At 43.5% G+C, this 14,956-nt stretch overlaps 1 protein-coding gene across 2 annotated transcripts in view; it reads left to right on the top strand.

The window, feature by feature from the left end:
* Positions 1–14,956, top strand: part of CORIN (corin, serine peptidase) — a 387,855-nt gene that overhangs the window by 312,969 nt on the left and 59,930 nt on the right. For both annotated transcript variants that reach the window (XM_088475236.1, XM_088475237.1), the window contains exon 17: positions 3,158–3,280. In XM_088475236.1, the coding sequence (XP_088331362.1) occupies positions 3,158–3,280 (123 nt within the window). The remainder of the gene's footprint in view (positions 1–3,157; positions 3,281–14,956) is intronic.

Below are 14,956 nucleotides of genomic sequence, written 5' to 3'. Positions count from 1 at the left end.
ATGTTAAGATGGCCCTGGCTACACCCTGTTTGTAACAAAAGAAGACTACAAGGTATTGTGTTCTATGACATGTACTTCATGAAATACGTGTTTAGAACACACTATAGAATAGCCTCTAAGTAGCCAGTTTAATACCTTAACTTAAGGGTCCTATTTATCATTCATTGTGGGCCCGTTTCCACATGTTTTTAGTAATGGGCCCATTCATTATTAGTGACTGCCTACTGTAGTGTTCAGCAAACTCCAAAAACTGTATAACTGTGTTATATACAGTATGTGTAAGTATTGTGCTGCCTCTTCGTCGAATTTACTGTCAAAGTACAAATGGCTCAGGGGGAAATATAACATTATGTTAGGTATTTAATAACCACAGGGTAGCCTTGACTTGTGGCAAGTGATTTGTTTTAGTATAGGACTTATTGCCAAGCAGATGATGGCGGAGTCCCGGAGTGCTTACCCTTTAATAAGCCTGAGGGGGATTGTATGAAATACAGCATGTAATTTGCAGAGTGAGATCTGGGCATTGGAGAATAGTCAGCTCTGGCAGCTCTACTAAAAGGCATTCTCATGTGGCATCCATCATTGGACTAAGTGCCAGTATTGTGTTTTCCAATTGAAACAGTGTCATTCAAATTGTAATATCTTCAGCTAACAAAGAATTAAGTGTAAAACAATACTTTGTTTGGGAAACACAGCACAATATACAGATTACGGAACCCAAAAATGTTCTAAAACCTTTGCCCAAGTCCAGACTTTGAATGAGTTTTTTACTCCCAATTCGGACACGTTGAATTCTGCATGCACAACAGAAAATGCGATTATATTAATAATGTAGTGAGCATCACAGGGAAATTGGGAGTTATACAGAATCCTTGCAGCCTTCAGAGGATTTATAAAGGTGCATACACACACAACGATTTTTTGAACAATTATCGGTAACGATATTGTTTATCGTTCAATCGTTGAAAAAAACTTTCACTTTCTGAGTTAAAACGATGAATGATTATCGTTCATGCACGTTCGCGTTTGAAGTTCAGTCAGACTGACCAACTCAACGATTTTCAGTAAGGGAATATGCCAAAATCATTTGGCATACCTGCAGGCTGTCAGGCTGTCATAGTTCAAAAAAATCGTTCATTGCATTTAGTAAATGAACGATTTTAGTAAAAGAATTTTGTTAATTTTTCCCTTGAAAAAATGAACGAAAATTGTTTACTAAAATCGTTCAGTTACTAAATCGTTGTGTGTGTATACAGTACAGTATAGAGACTCCACCAGTGGGTGCATCATATATGTACATATGTGTATCTTTACCTGTATCCTGGCTTTTGTGTTAAATGTTTTGTTTTATAATGCTGTTAAAACCTGTTCTGGAAGTTTATTGTAATCTGAATTATTAAGTAGACAGTTAATATTGGAAATTATTGCTGTAGTGCATTATGTTTTCCAGTTGATATAATGAATTATATACTGAAAGTATGATAACTTATTTACTGTATATGTAATATCTGATGTACTGAACCCCAAATAATGTTCCTTAATTCTTTATGTATAAAACAGTAGTTAAACAAATGGTGTTCCCAGGCTGATTTCTGAGCACTCACAGAATAAATATCTGTCATTCAGATCTCTGTAGTTTAATTTATTTATCATATGGATCTCATGCCATCTAAGCTAAGGGCCACAGGAATATGTTACCGGGCCACATCTGACCCACAGTCAGGTAAGGGAAGCCTGTTTCTGATGGATCTTTTTCCCCTAGCAGGAGCTGGTGCTAGTGTGTATACGTAAGATGACAGTTGAGGCGGCCGGCGTAATATCAGTGGGCGGCACGGGATTTTCACCGGCACATGCACGAACCCCTGCATTAGTTGAACGGATAGCATAAGGTAGTAAGTCTACGTTCTGCGGCTGCCCACAACTACAGCCACTCAAAAGATCAGCCCCTGTATTTACATATTCTGCATTTCCACAAATGTATACTCTATAAATAAAGCTGGATCCTTGGCAGTGACACCTTATTGTGCTCTGGGTTAGGGTTTGTGGGCCTGATTCAGACCCGGTCGCAAGCACTGAGAGCTCGCAACCGGGTCGATGGTGGCTCACAGCGCATGCGCAGGACAGAGCCAGCTCCGTCGTGCGCATGCGCAAGACCCGGCTAGCGAGGGGCAATCCGTTGCTCTGGGTCTCGCACAAAAGGGGGTGAGCTGTCGATGTTGAGTGACAGCTCGCCCCCTTTGGTGGGCAGGCCGGGGGGTGGCTGCCCAAATGGAGGCATTCCCATGAGAACGCCTGCCGTTTGGGGGCGGCCCCACTAACATCACAAGTGATGTCAATGGAGAGCTTCCAGCTCTGTTAGAGCTGAAAGCTCTCTGGCGCTTGCGATGAACGAGACCCTACCACAAGGGTCTCGTTGCAAGCCCGATGGTCGCGATGGTCTTAACCATCGCGACCATCATCATGGCCGCTCGCTATAGCTGTGGGTGGTCACTCACAGCTATGCGAGCGGCCAAGAGGCCACTCCAAAAAAAAAAAAAGCCCGGCCCTGATTCAGAGCAAGCACTGTCAGAGCGACCGGATCTGAATCAGGCCCAGTATTCGAGACAGAAAAGATATGATAGAGGGAATTCTGGGCCTGATTCAGACCTCGCGAGCGCTGAGCGCTCGCAAGCTGGTCGATGTTGCCCAAGTGCACATGCGCACGAGGGAGCCGGCTCCGTCGTGCGCATGCACGAGACCCAAATAACGACGGCCAAGCCGTCGTTATGGGTCTCGCACCAAAGGGGGCGTGCTGTCGATGGTGATTGACAGCACGCCCCCTTTGGTGGGCGTGTCGGGGGCGTGGCTGCCCAAACGGAGGCGTTCCTATGGGAACGCCTACCGTCTGGGGCCGGCCCCACTGACATCACTAGTGATGTCAGTGGGAGTACTTTTGGCTCTGATAGAACAAATTCTGCTGAAGAAATGTACGAAATTCCGCATCCAAATATGGAATATAGTGAATATTCCATGGGAGAGTGAAATGTAGCTAATTTGCAGTATATATAAATGCCTCCTTAGTGTAGTCATCTTCTGAGCACTATGGACAATACATTGGAGTTTGAGCATCTGTAATCCCTTTAAATATGCCAGTGGTCACCATTTATTTCTGTTTCAGAGGCCCATCTATGACATTGGTCACAGCAGACTATCATCATTCACAGCATAATGATTGGCTGCACCTGGAGCCTGAATGGAAGAAACAGAACATTTCTGCAGTTCAAAAACTCCTGATAAATGGGTAAGAAATAAATACAGTACATGCATTACTCTCATTATTCTGTCATCAGGTTATTAGTACTGGCTATCAACAGGCAACCTTGCATTCCGCTACAATGCAAGGTACCAACACTGTCCAACACATACACACACATTGGACCACATCTATGCTTACATGGGCACCTAGATGGTTCATCCATTGCATTTCCAGGTACACGCTTACACGCTTACATCCGTGTTTGTACCTCCATAGTCTACAAATGCACCTCAATAAGCAGCAGGTGGCAGAATAATCTGATGCACACTGTGCAAGTGTGTAAAGGTCACATTCATTTCCCAACGTCACTTTCATGTCCGAACTTCTACCGCTGTACAAACACCTCAAATTGTTTTGCTAAAATATTGAAAGATTTTACCTCATTTGATTTAAATTAAAAATGAAGAGTGAACACTGGGACATTTTTGTGTATTAGACATTGGGCCAGATTCAATTAGTTGCGTTAATCTAACGCGCCGGAAAAAGGGTGGTAGCCTTGGGCTTTAACGCCCGGGGATATTCAATCACAGACCCTTTTCCTCACGTGGGAACATTACCCGCTAGTACGCTTTTACCCATAGGATTTGGGATAAGTTCCTGAAGCTATGGGTTAACACATTCATGGCACCCACCATCAGGGCATTTAACGCAGATTTAGGTTTGAGCCTCCTCAAGCTCGAACTGAAATCTGTGTTAACTGCAGATTGTGGGCTTCCACGGGCTATAATTGAATAGCCCTGGCATATCAATTAGCTTGCGGTTATTAACCGCGGCTAATTAAATCTGGACTATTGTGTCAGTAAAATACAGTGCAGTACCGCTGTATTAGAACTAGAAGACAAGACCACTGGTAGTGCTGGTTTTCGATTGTGGCACATGACATTAAGATACATTGGGGCAAATGCAGAAGTTAAATGTTCATACATGATACAAAAGAAAAGTGCACAGTTATACAGGTTCAGGCTGGACATTGTGTAGACACAAAGAAGATAAAAGAATTTCCATAGAGCCCATGCAGATAACACCACTTTACCTGCTGTCCCCATTGTGGGTCTCTCCATGTGCCTAATGGTCCAAGCAGATCCTCTCTCCTACCCTGGTTGGTCTGCTTACAAACTGGTGCGATGGGCCGGATACAGAGTTGGACTTATACCTGATGGTTTACGTACAACTCTGATTTTTGCAGATCGCACATGAGCAGGATGCAGTGGCGGAACTCCTGGAGACCTGGCTCCATTGTCACCCGGAGCTACATGGAGAAGGAGCACCACTGATCGGCACTCCTCCTCCAGTGGCGTAACTACAGGGGGTGCGGTCGCACCCCCTGCACCCTCCATTTGCCGTGCGCCCCCTGAGTGTTACCAGCAGGCGCCTGGCTCCTTCTCTTCCCCCGGCGGTAGCCGGAGGACAGAGCTCACTCCTGATCTCCGGCTTCCGGGTCCCGCAGTGCACTATGGGAGCGACGTCATGACGTCACTCCCATAGTTCCGAAGAGCGGGCGTCTGGGACGGACGGCAGCAGGCGATGGAGCAGGGTTTAAGGTAAGTATTCTTTTTTTTTTGTATGTGTATGTGCGCGAGGGGGGGGGGAGGGCGGGGCACTACAGGGGGCTTATTACAGGGGCTTACTACAGGGGGCATTAGGGAGAGCTTATTACAGGGAGCTTACTACTGGGGCACTACAGGGGGCTTACTACTGGGGACTTATTACAGGGGGCTTACTGCTGGGGGCACTACAGGGGCTTACTACTGGGGGCACTACAGGGGGCTTACTACTCGGGGCACTACAGGGGGCATTACAATGGCCTTACTACTGGGGGCATCATATGGGGGCACTACAGCAGCATTACTACTGGGGGCATGATATGGGGACACTACAGGGGCCTTACTATTGGGGGCACTACAGGGGCCTTACTATTGGGGGCACTACAGGGGCCTTACTACTGGGGGCACTGCATAGAGGGACCACTACCGGTAAGTACTGCATAGGGGGACCATTACTGAGGGGCACTACGTAGGCGGGCACTGCATAGGGGAACCTCTACTGAGGGCACTGCATAGGGGAGATACTACTGGGGGCATTGTATAAAAGGAACTGCATAGGGGGGCGGCGGCAGCTGGGGCTGGCATAGGTGCCGGGGGGGTGGTATATTTTAATTTGGGGGGGGGGCACCAACATTTATCTTGCCTCCAGGCACCTGGGATGAAGTTACGCCATTGGCAGGATGTGTACTGCGTGGATCTGTGTCTGTGACGATGGTCTCAGTGCCCCCTAAGCTGAGGGTTACTCAGATGGCTGATGATCTCGCAGAGTGGCGCAGCAGATCACAGAAGCCAGGCAGGAGGCAACTATTTACACAAGACGCCTCTTGAGGCATTAGCGTATTATCACAGAGCTGCTGTGTACAAAGACACAACAGCTGTGTATGATATGCAGGCTCTCCAAGAGCAATGCGGGGCCTGGATGAAGGGGGTGTGGCCTAATCATGGGAGGCGTGGCCAAGTCCCCTTAGGGAAAGAATGTATAAAAATAATATTTTTGCAGCGCCGCGAAGCATCACTGCATGCTGTGGAGGGAGGCGCTGCGAGCCACCTGAGCCTGATGCATAGCCAGTGTGAACGCTCTCCCCACAAGCATAGGAGACTGCTACTTAGCAACCAAGAGCAGTCTCTCTGTGCAGCCCAGCACACAGCAGCGTGTGCTAGGATGCTGCAATGAAAGATGCAGGGCACATAGGAATCCATCGCAGAGTGAGTGACAGCATTTGGGGGAGGTGACGGGGGGTGGTCTGAGAAACGTAGGCATGTCTGTCTGTTTAAACGCCGTTACATGCAGAGGCAAATGCAGGATTTTTCCAAGAGCAATTCCACACACACACACACATATATATATACATATACATACATACACACACATATACATACATATGTCACACATACCTTACACACAAATACATATGTCACACATACATTACACTTACCTTGCACGGGACGGGACCTGGCAGGCTGGAACCATGTAATTAGGCTCCTCACCCTAATGGCTATCTGCAGGTCAATCGAGGGGCGGAGCCAAATGAAGCGACTAATAGAATCCTGTCATATTGGGTCCGCCTTCTCCTTATTAACCTGCACATCGCGATGAGGAGGCGGGGCTTAATAACATGGTGTCTGCTCTCAAGGCTGCCAGGGGGGTTTCTGGGTACTCAGAAACCCCCCCTGCATGCACTACGGACATGGGTGTGCATAAATTATCCACTGTGAGTATATGCATTTCTGCGTGTCTGAAGAGCTTCCAAGGCTGCTGCAGGTCAGACCTTCCGCAAGGCCAAGATGTGTGGCGATGTTACCGATATTTACGCAGATATGCATCGTCGCACGCAGGTTAGAAGGCAAGAGTGGGCGTCCTTATGCTCGGGTGATCTTTGCAGACATTAGCATATTTTTGCTGTTGCGTGTGAAATCGTAGCTACGATTGCATTAGCGTCAAGCTCTGAATAAGGCCCTCTGTCACCATACTGGATTATGATTTTACCATCTTCATATGATATTCGGAGCCGTTATTTTCTTGTATATGAAAATAATTGTTATCCATCTTTGCTCTAGTCTTTACCCTGCAAACTTGATGCTCCAGCTTTTTTTTTTTTTTTAAATGTAAGCAAAATGTCTTAGCATCTTTTGGACAATTTTGACTTTAGAAGGCATATTTACTTTTGGACAATTTTGACTTTAGAAGGCATATTTACTAAAGTGGAAATATTGCCCATAGCAATCAATCAGATTCTACTTAACATTTATCTCGCACCTTATAGAAAATAATAGCTGGAATTTGATTGGTTGCTATGGCCAACATCTTTACTACTAAAAATCTGCACTTTAGGAAATATACCCCTAGGTGCCAATAATGTTCTGCAAACACACCAGTGTTCGACTTTTATCTGAAGCCTCAAACACATCTTTCTAACTACACAGGAAAAATCCAAAAGCAATAAACATTGTTTTTGGGCTGTGGGAAAACCCACAAACCGTGGGGAGAACATACCCTAATGAAATGTGCCTAAAACATAGCAATAATGATCCAGGAACCTTTATGCAGACTTCATTCCATACTTTACAGGATATTAAGTATGTGTGCCATCACACAAAGCAGGGACAACTGTATATACCCCCTATACACCCCTTTATTTAATTTCAGTAATCCCGACCCACAAATATAACCTCGCATGTTAGTGCAATAAAAGATGTCCTCATATGCTTAGTCCATAAAATTTTATTCAAGAGGCCTTTATTAAAATGATATTAAAAAGCTATAAAAACACTTAATTTTAAATAAAGTAACAAAGTATTTTTAAATAAACAATTTTTTTTTTAACAGAAGAATACTTGGTACTTGTATACATTGGTATAGATCCTAAACATTTGTATTCATTCAGAGGATTGAAAAAAACATTGCTTTTATTACAGATTGGCTAGTTTCAATAACAAATGGATCTTCTGAGAAGAATGAGTCTTGCCAAATGAAAACAGCTGAGATGAACTGTATTAGTATGGGGCAATGTGATGGTTCTGTTCCTCATTATTATCTGGTGTAGGCACAACATGCGTCTTGGGGAGCAGTTTTTGTTGCTTTCTGTTTTCCTTTATTTAATATCGTGCTGGCAGCTCCCCCACAGTTTCTAGCAATAACAGCCCCAAATTGTAAATTGAGGCATGTGTAAATATTAGTTTTAGCCAGAATGTTTTTTTCTTTTTTTTGCAATATTGCATTGAAATAAATTAAGGAAAATTAATTTCACTGCCTTTCAAACAGAATATATACAGTAAGATCCGAAGGTGCAGAGTATAATCCTTAAATCCTCAGGGTATCATTAAACTCTAAGGGACATATTCAGTTGGAAGTGTTAAATGTCATATATGGGTTATTTAAAATAAAATATACTTTCTTTTAATTACAATTACAAGTATGAATGTAACGCATGATTTCATCACTGTGTTTCAAGAACCTTAGGGGCTCCTTATAAATTGTCATTAATGATTATCTTCGACAGACCAGTGTGGAGAAATGGAAAAAAAAAACTACAAAGATATAGTAGGAAAGGGCGCTGTGAAGAGTGATTTCCCTAGCAGCTGCAATAAGGAGGTAGTCAGCCTCCGGATAGATAATAAAAAAAGGAAAATGATGCAGCGCTAATAAATAAATGAAAATATTTAATACTAACCAATGTAACAGTCAAAGCAATTATGACATAAATATAAAAAACTTAAAAAAGAAAGGATTCACAAAAGAATAACATATATCTAATGACATAAAGGTTTTAAGCTTTAAAAAAATCATGCATGATAAATGAACCCTGTAGGCACTTGATTGCTGCAGCAATAGTTAGAAAAATGGACATAGATAAAAATATCCTAAAAAGCACTGGAGTGAAGATTGTAGATCCAATATTAGGAAAATGTGTTACCAGCTTGAGTTCACATACGTCATGACGACGTCTCTCCCATGCAAAGCGGCCGGAGGAGCGGATAGCGGCGGGACCAGGAGCGGGAGTTTCAGGTAAGTGATTTTTTTTTTTTATTCTGATCACATCTCTCTCTACTGGGGGCGGACTACAGGGGGCACTACCAGGGGCACTAAAAGGGGGGATTACCACTGGGGGAACTACCAGGGGAGGATTACTGCAGGGAGCACTACCAGGGGGGTGTTACTACAGGGGGCACTAAAAGGGGGGATCACCACTGGGGGCACTACCAGGGGGCGATTACTACAGGGGGCACTACCAGGGGCACTAAAAGGGGGGATTACCACTGGGGAAACTACCAGGGGAGGATTACTACAGGGGGCACTACCAGGGGGGGATTACTACAGGGGGCACTAAAAGGGGGGATCGCCACTGGGGGTACTACCAGGGGGGGATTACTGCTGGAGGCACTGAAAGGGGGGATTACCACTGGGTGCACTACCAGGAGGGATTACTACTGGGGGCACAACCAGGGGGAATTACTACTGGGGGCACTACCAGCTGCTGCCATTTCCCACACTAGGCTTATACTCCAGTCAATAAGTTTTCCCAGTTTTTTGGGGTAAAAGTAGGTACCTCGGCTTATATTCGGGTCGGCTTATACTCGAGTATATACGGTAAGTGCCCCTCCTCCATATAGCCATAGTTATAAATCTTTACTTCAGTGAGCATTAGTTAAAAATTATGCCGTATTGGTGTTATATTAAAAAATTTTACATCTTCAACTAGGCTTAAATTAGACTGGATTAGTTTTGGGCAAATGTTACATTCTTGAGGTTTTGAGGACTCTGGCCCTCATTCAGAGCCGTACGCTCTGAGCAGAGCGCACGCTCTGAATGAGGGCCGGGCTCCATTTTCATGGAGCGTCCTCCTGGACGCTCGTATAGCTGTGGGTCACCACCCACAGGCTATACGAGCGTGCATTGTGATGGTCGCGATGGTCGAGACCATCGCGACCATCGAATTTGCGAGCCGGAGCCTGCGGTTGAGGTTTTCAACCGCAAGCTCCGGAGTGATTTTGGCTCTATCAGAGCCAAAATCACTCCCACTGACATCACTAGTGATGTCAGTGGGCCGGCTTCTGACGGGAGGCGTTCCCTTAGGAACGCCCCCGTCAGGGAGGCACGCCCCCGGCACGCCCACCAAAGGGGGCGTGCTGTCAATCAACATTGACAGCACGCCCCCTTTGATCGGACACAACGAGCGAAGGACTTTCCTTCGCTCGTCGCGTCTGGCGCATGCGCACGACGGAGCTCCCTCCGTCGTGCGCATGCTCAGTCCATAACATCGACCCACTTGCGAGCGGACAGCCGCTCGCGAGTGGGTCTGAATCAGGCCCTCTGTATTTAATTTATTATCCCAGTACAAGAAGTAGCACATTCTATTTCGGCAATTTGTGAACAACCTAGAACATAGTTGAAGCAACTTTCTCAGCCATGGACGAACTGTCTTGAATTTAGTTGAACCTGTCTTTGCAGGATATAGCTCAAATTCTTTAGTTGATCTAAAGTTAGAAAATTCTCAGTGAATTTTTGAACTTCAGGTCAGATTTGTCGAACTGGTTTGAGAAGAACATTTATACTAATTTCTGTCAACTGCAGCACTTTTTCCATCTGGCCTTCTAATGTACATCACCATCAACCACAACATAGTATTGCCTCCCCTGGCATAGATGCTTGAATTTGGCAATTAAACAACTTACAACTCCCCCTAGAAAGGATAAATCAGAGCTCACTTAGTGGCAGCAATATCTACAGTGACTTTAAATAGTTTTCAGCATGTAAAGTATCTTCCATCACTGCCCTGCCTTGTGTGGCTAGTACAATGTTCCTGGTACTGTAAGGAACTTTCTTGTCTGGCAACTACAGTTGGGGCAGTGTGTCTGTAACTGATGGAGAAATATTTTCCCATTCCTCCTTGCAGAATTGCTGAAGCTGGGTCACTTTGGTTGGACATCAGGTTTGAGTTTTCATCTCCTTTTCTCATTGGGATTAATATCAGGAATAAAATCTCTCTGACTGAGACATTTATTTTATTTATATTAGCCCACTCTGCTTTTGCTGTATTCAACCATTGTCCTGTTGCACGACAGACTTCCACTCGAGTTTAAGATTTTTGGCCTTGTTGCGGAATGTCTTGGAGATTGCTGACCCATGTAAAATGTCTACCATCACTGCCAGTTCAGTGTTTATGATAAGGACCTTTCTTGTCAGGTAACTAAATATCGATATCTGTAATTTCATATCTCTTCCACTTCCATAAAATGGATTACCTAAGTATTGTGGGATGTTCTCTGCATTAGCAATGGTCTAGTACAGATGTAAAATAATCCCTGGGGAACATTGGTGTACCTATAATGGGTGCTGGGTGTGAGGAACACCCTGCACCCATGTTATATTATGCTTGCCTCATCGGAGTCCATTGTAGGCCAGTGCTACAGACAGAAATCACCAGGATAATGGTGCAGCGGCCATTTTGGCGTAGATTTGGGCATGTGCAAGAGAAATCTCTGGGAACATAGTGCAAACGCCATGTTCCCGGAGACCTGCGCTTGCGCAGTAGACTCTGGCAAAAAGCCAGAGTCTACTATGCTGCCGGAGAGGAGGGGGCCTGCACAGAGGTTGCACAAAGACCCCCTCCTCTCTTGAACCTCCCCTGCCAGGGAGACAAGTGTGCAGTGTTTCTCCCTCTCCCCCTGGGAGCCGCCGTTCCCCTACCTTTTGCCAGTTTTGCCATCTTTGCAGTAGTATTTTCTGGAAAAGGGTCATGCACAGTAAATAGCAAAGATTCTGGCCCAGTGCAAGAGTCTTTGCTATCATCTGCGCCGATGCAGCTTTCCATGGCCAGCAGATTACAGAGCCAAGGGAACAGCTGCACGACTCCAATGGGGCCTGTACTGAATGCAGGATGGGCCTTCCTTAGATTTTTGCCTCTCCATTGTCATATCTTGTTAGGAATGCTCTTTTGTTAACATTTTGAATTATTATATTTTTTGGGGAGGGGGAGCAAAACAAATCCCTTTCTGTAGGACATCACAAAATGAGTTATTCATATTTACAGAGATTCAGATGAAATACATATTTTCTACACAGGTGGAATCAATGAAGAAATTGTGTGACTTTTGAGGTAAAGCATCTCATCTGTGCAGAGTTATACATTGAATTACATAGGTTATGAATACACTTTAGATTCAATCATTTTCGTATAAGTAACCTGTGGAAAAGTTTTGGAATATTTATTTTGATTCTGACATCTTACTCAATACTTGTGTATCAGTGCCAAATAACCCACTTCAATATACTTCCAATTCAGAATCTGTGACATCAAAATTTGAAAAACATGTTGGAACCGAACATGTTTTTCAAATAATCTCTAAACACATAGAACAGTTATAACAATATAGTAGAATAGTAGATGCAGTTCAATTTAATCATACACACACACACACACACACACACACACACACACACACACACACGCTGGTGTCTTAGATGTGTGTGTACGACAATTAATCAATAAATAGATAAAAAACATAGAAAACAATGTGCAAGTAAAAAAGGATAGTTAAGAAAAGTTATATATTATCTGTGCAAGAATATAATGTACAAACATAAGTATATCTTCGAAGATACTGATAAAGTGTCAGTGCAAATTGATATTGTGAGACCTACACCTCCATGTATATACTGTACATGAACCTTATTTCAAAAAATTAATAGAGACAAGTGCTTTATATGTACACAAAAAATTACACAGATTTTATTTACGCTAAAAGGTTAAACATAAAATGTAGAGAACATAAAAACATACATGTATCAAGAATTCAGATATTTAAAAGGGAAATCTTATAATATATATTAAACATTTCAAGTGCAAGATGTGCCAAAAAAAAGGATAAAGTGCCAAATGCTCATCTTATTTATGAGTTTGTCAGCAAGTTCATATAGGGCAGGTATGGAGCTTTGCAACGCATTTCGTCCGTTCCACAGACTTCTTCAAGGAAATACAATAGTGGAGCTGTGGATAACATAATACAAAGTACTGCGATTACAACACAGCATCTGGAATAATGACTGATGTCAAAAACATTGACAAATAAGTAAACAAACGAATCATTAACCCCTGCACGGTATAACGCAACTAGTATGCTGTGCTAAGTGTTATGCTCATAGCAACCTATCTACAGAACACACTAATCGCGAAGGGATCAAGAGACGCAGCACTATACAGACACTGTCTGTCATTCAATCACAGTTCCTGCCCAAATAGAGCTTACATTCCATAATCCTTAAAACAAGTAGTGAGAAATGCACTAATGTACATTTTAGTCAGCAGTTAATTAATCTACCAGAATGTTTTTGGAGTGTTTGGAGAAAGCTGGAGGACCCGGGGTAAATTGATGCAAATCCAAGGAAGGCATACAAACTTCACACAGATAGAACTCTGGTCAGGAATCAAATTCATGACCAAACTGCTGTGAGACAACAATGCTGTCCACTGTGCAGTTCATGTACGCAAACAAACCTTTTATACAGTATCCTGTAGGTGATATTGTTCATCACCCACATTATTGTACAGAAGTAGCTTTCAGAACACAAAGGACCATAAAATTGATAAATCATGTAAACCTGCCTGAAGAAGAGTTCTTTGTGTCCTTGGTAATGTGTAGGGATAAAATGCATTAGACAACATCACCTAAATACAATTTTCTTGTATTCCATAATTGAAAAGAGCCTGATCTATATTAATAGCTTACATCAGCGTTTCCTAAACTCTGTCCCCAAGGCACCCTAACAGTTCAGGTTTTAAGGATATCCATGCATAAGCATAGGTGACTTCATTAAATCTCTCTGCTGCTTTTGACACTGTTGACCACTCTCTTCTCATACAAACACTACAATCCATAGGTCTTAAGGACACAGCTCTTTCTTGGTTTTCTTCCTTCCTATCTGATCGCTCTTTTACTGTTCATTTTTTTGATTCTGCCTCCTTGCTTCCTCTATCAGTTGGAGTACCGCAAGGCTCTGTCTTAGGTCCTCTGCTATTCTCAATCTATACCACCTCTCTTGGCAAACTAATCAGCTCTTTTGGATTTCAGTACCATCTGTATGCGGATGATACTCAAATCTACCTATCCTCTCCAGATTTATCTCCATCTGTATTGGTCCGTGTCACTGAATGTCTTTCTGCCATTTCATCTTGGATGTCATCTCGCCACCTGAAACTTAATATTTCTAAAACAGAATTAATTATATTTCCACCGGCCAATAACAGTTACCAACCTGATCTCTCTATCACTGTTGATACCTCGACCATCCACCCCGCCCCACAAGCTCGGTGCCTTGGTGTCATCCTTGACTCTGAACTGTCCTTTGTTCCCCACATTCAATCTGTCTCAAAATCATGTTACATACACTTAAAAAACATATTCAAAATTCGACCATATCTCACACAAGACACTGCAAAAACTCTAATCCATGCACTTATTATTTCCCGCATTGACTATTGCAATAGCCTCCTTACTGGTCTTCCCAAAAACAGACTATCACCATTACAATCCATTATGAAGCAGCTGCAAGGCTTATCTTTCTTGCAAAACCTTCTTCTGCTGCCCCGCTCTGTCAGTCCCTCCATTGGTTGCCGGTTTTCTACCGTATTCAATACAAAATACTTTCACTTACACATAAGGCTATTAACCACACCACACCAACATACATCTCTTCACTCATCTCAAAATATCTCCCAACCCGACCTCTCCGCTCAGCACAAGATCTGCATCTCTCATCCCCATGCATTACTTGCTCCCATTCACGGTTACAGGACTTTCTTCGCGCTGCACCCACTCTATGGAATGAACTACCTCGCACAATAAGACTTTCATCTAGTCTCCAATCCTTCAAGCGATCCCTGAAAACTCACCTCTTCAGGCAAGCTTATCAAATTCCAGAACCTCCCACATAACCTTCATAGCTTCCATATCTAATTACATCCCCTTTTTACAGTCCACACACAATCTCACACATTGTCTTTCTCTCACATCCTCATGACATTTGGTCGACATTCCTGTGACTGGATCATGCAGCCAACCACGAAACTGTGCATTCTGGCTGGACCAAATGCAATATATAGCACCTATCCTTGTGTAT

Source organism: Taudactylus pleione, unplaced genomic scaffold, assembly GCF_031769625.1.
Source record: "Taudactylus pleione unplaced genomic scaffold, aTauple2 ptg000169l, whole genome shotgun sequence".
NCBI lineage: Eukaryota > Metazoa > Chordata > Amphibia > Anura > Myobatrachidae > Taudactylus > Taudactylus pleione.
This window is presented reverse-complemented; position numbering and strand designations above follow the sequence as displayed.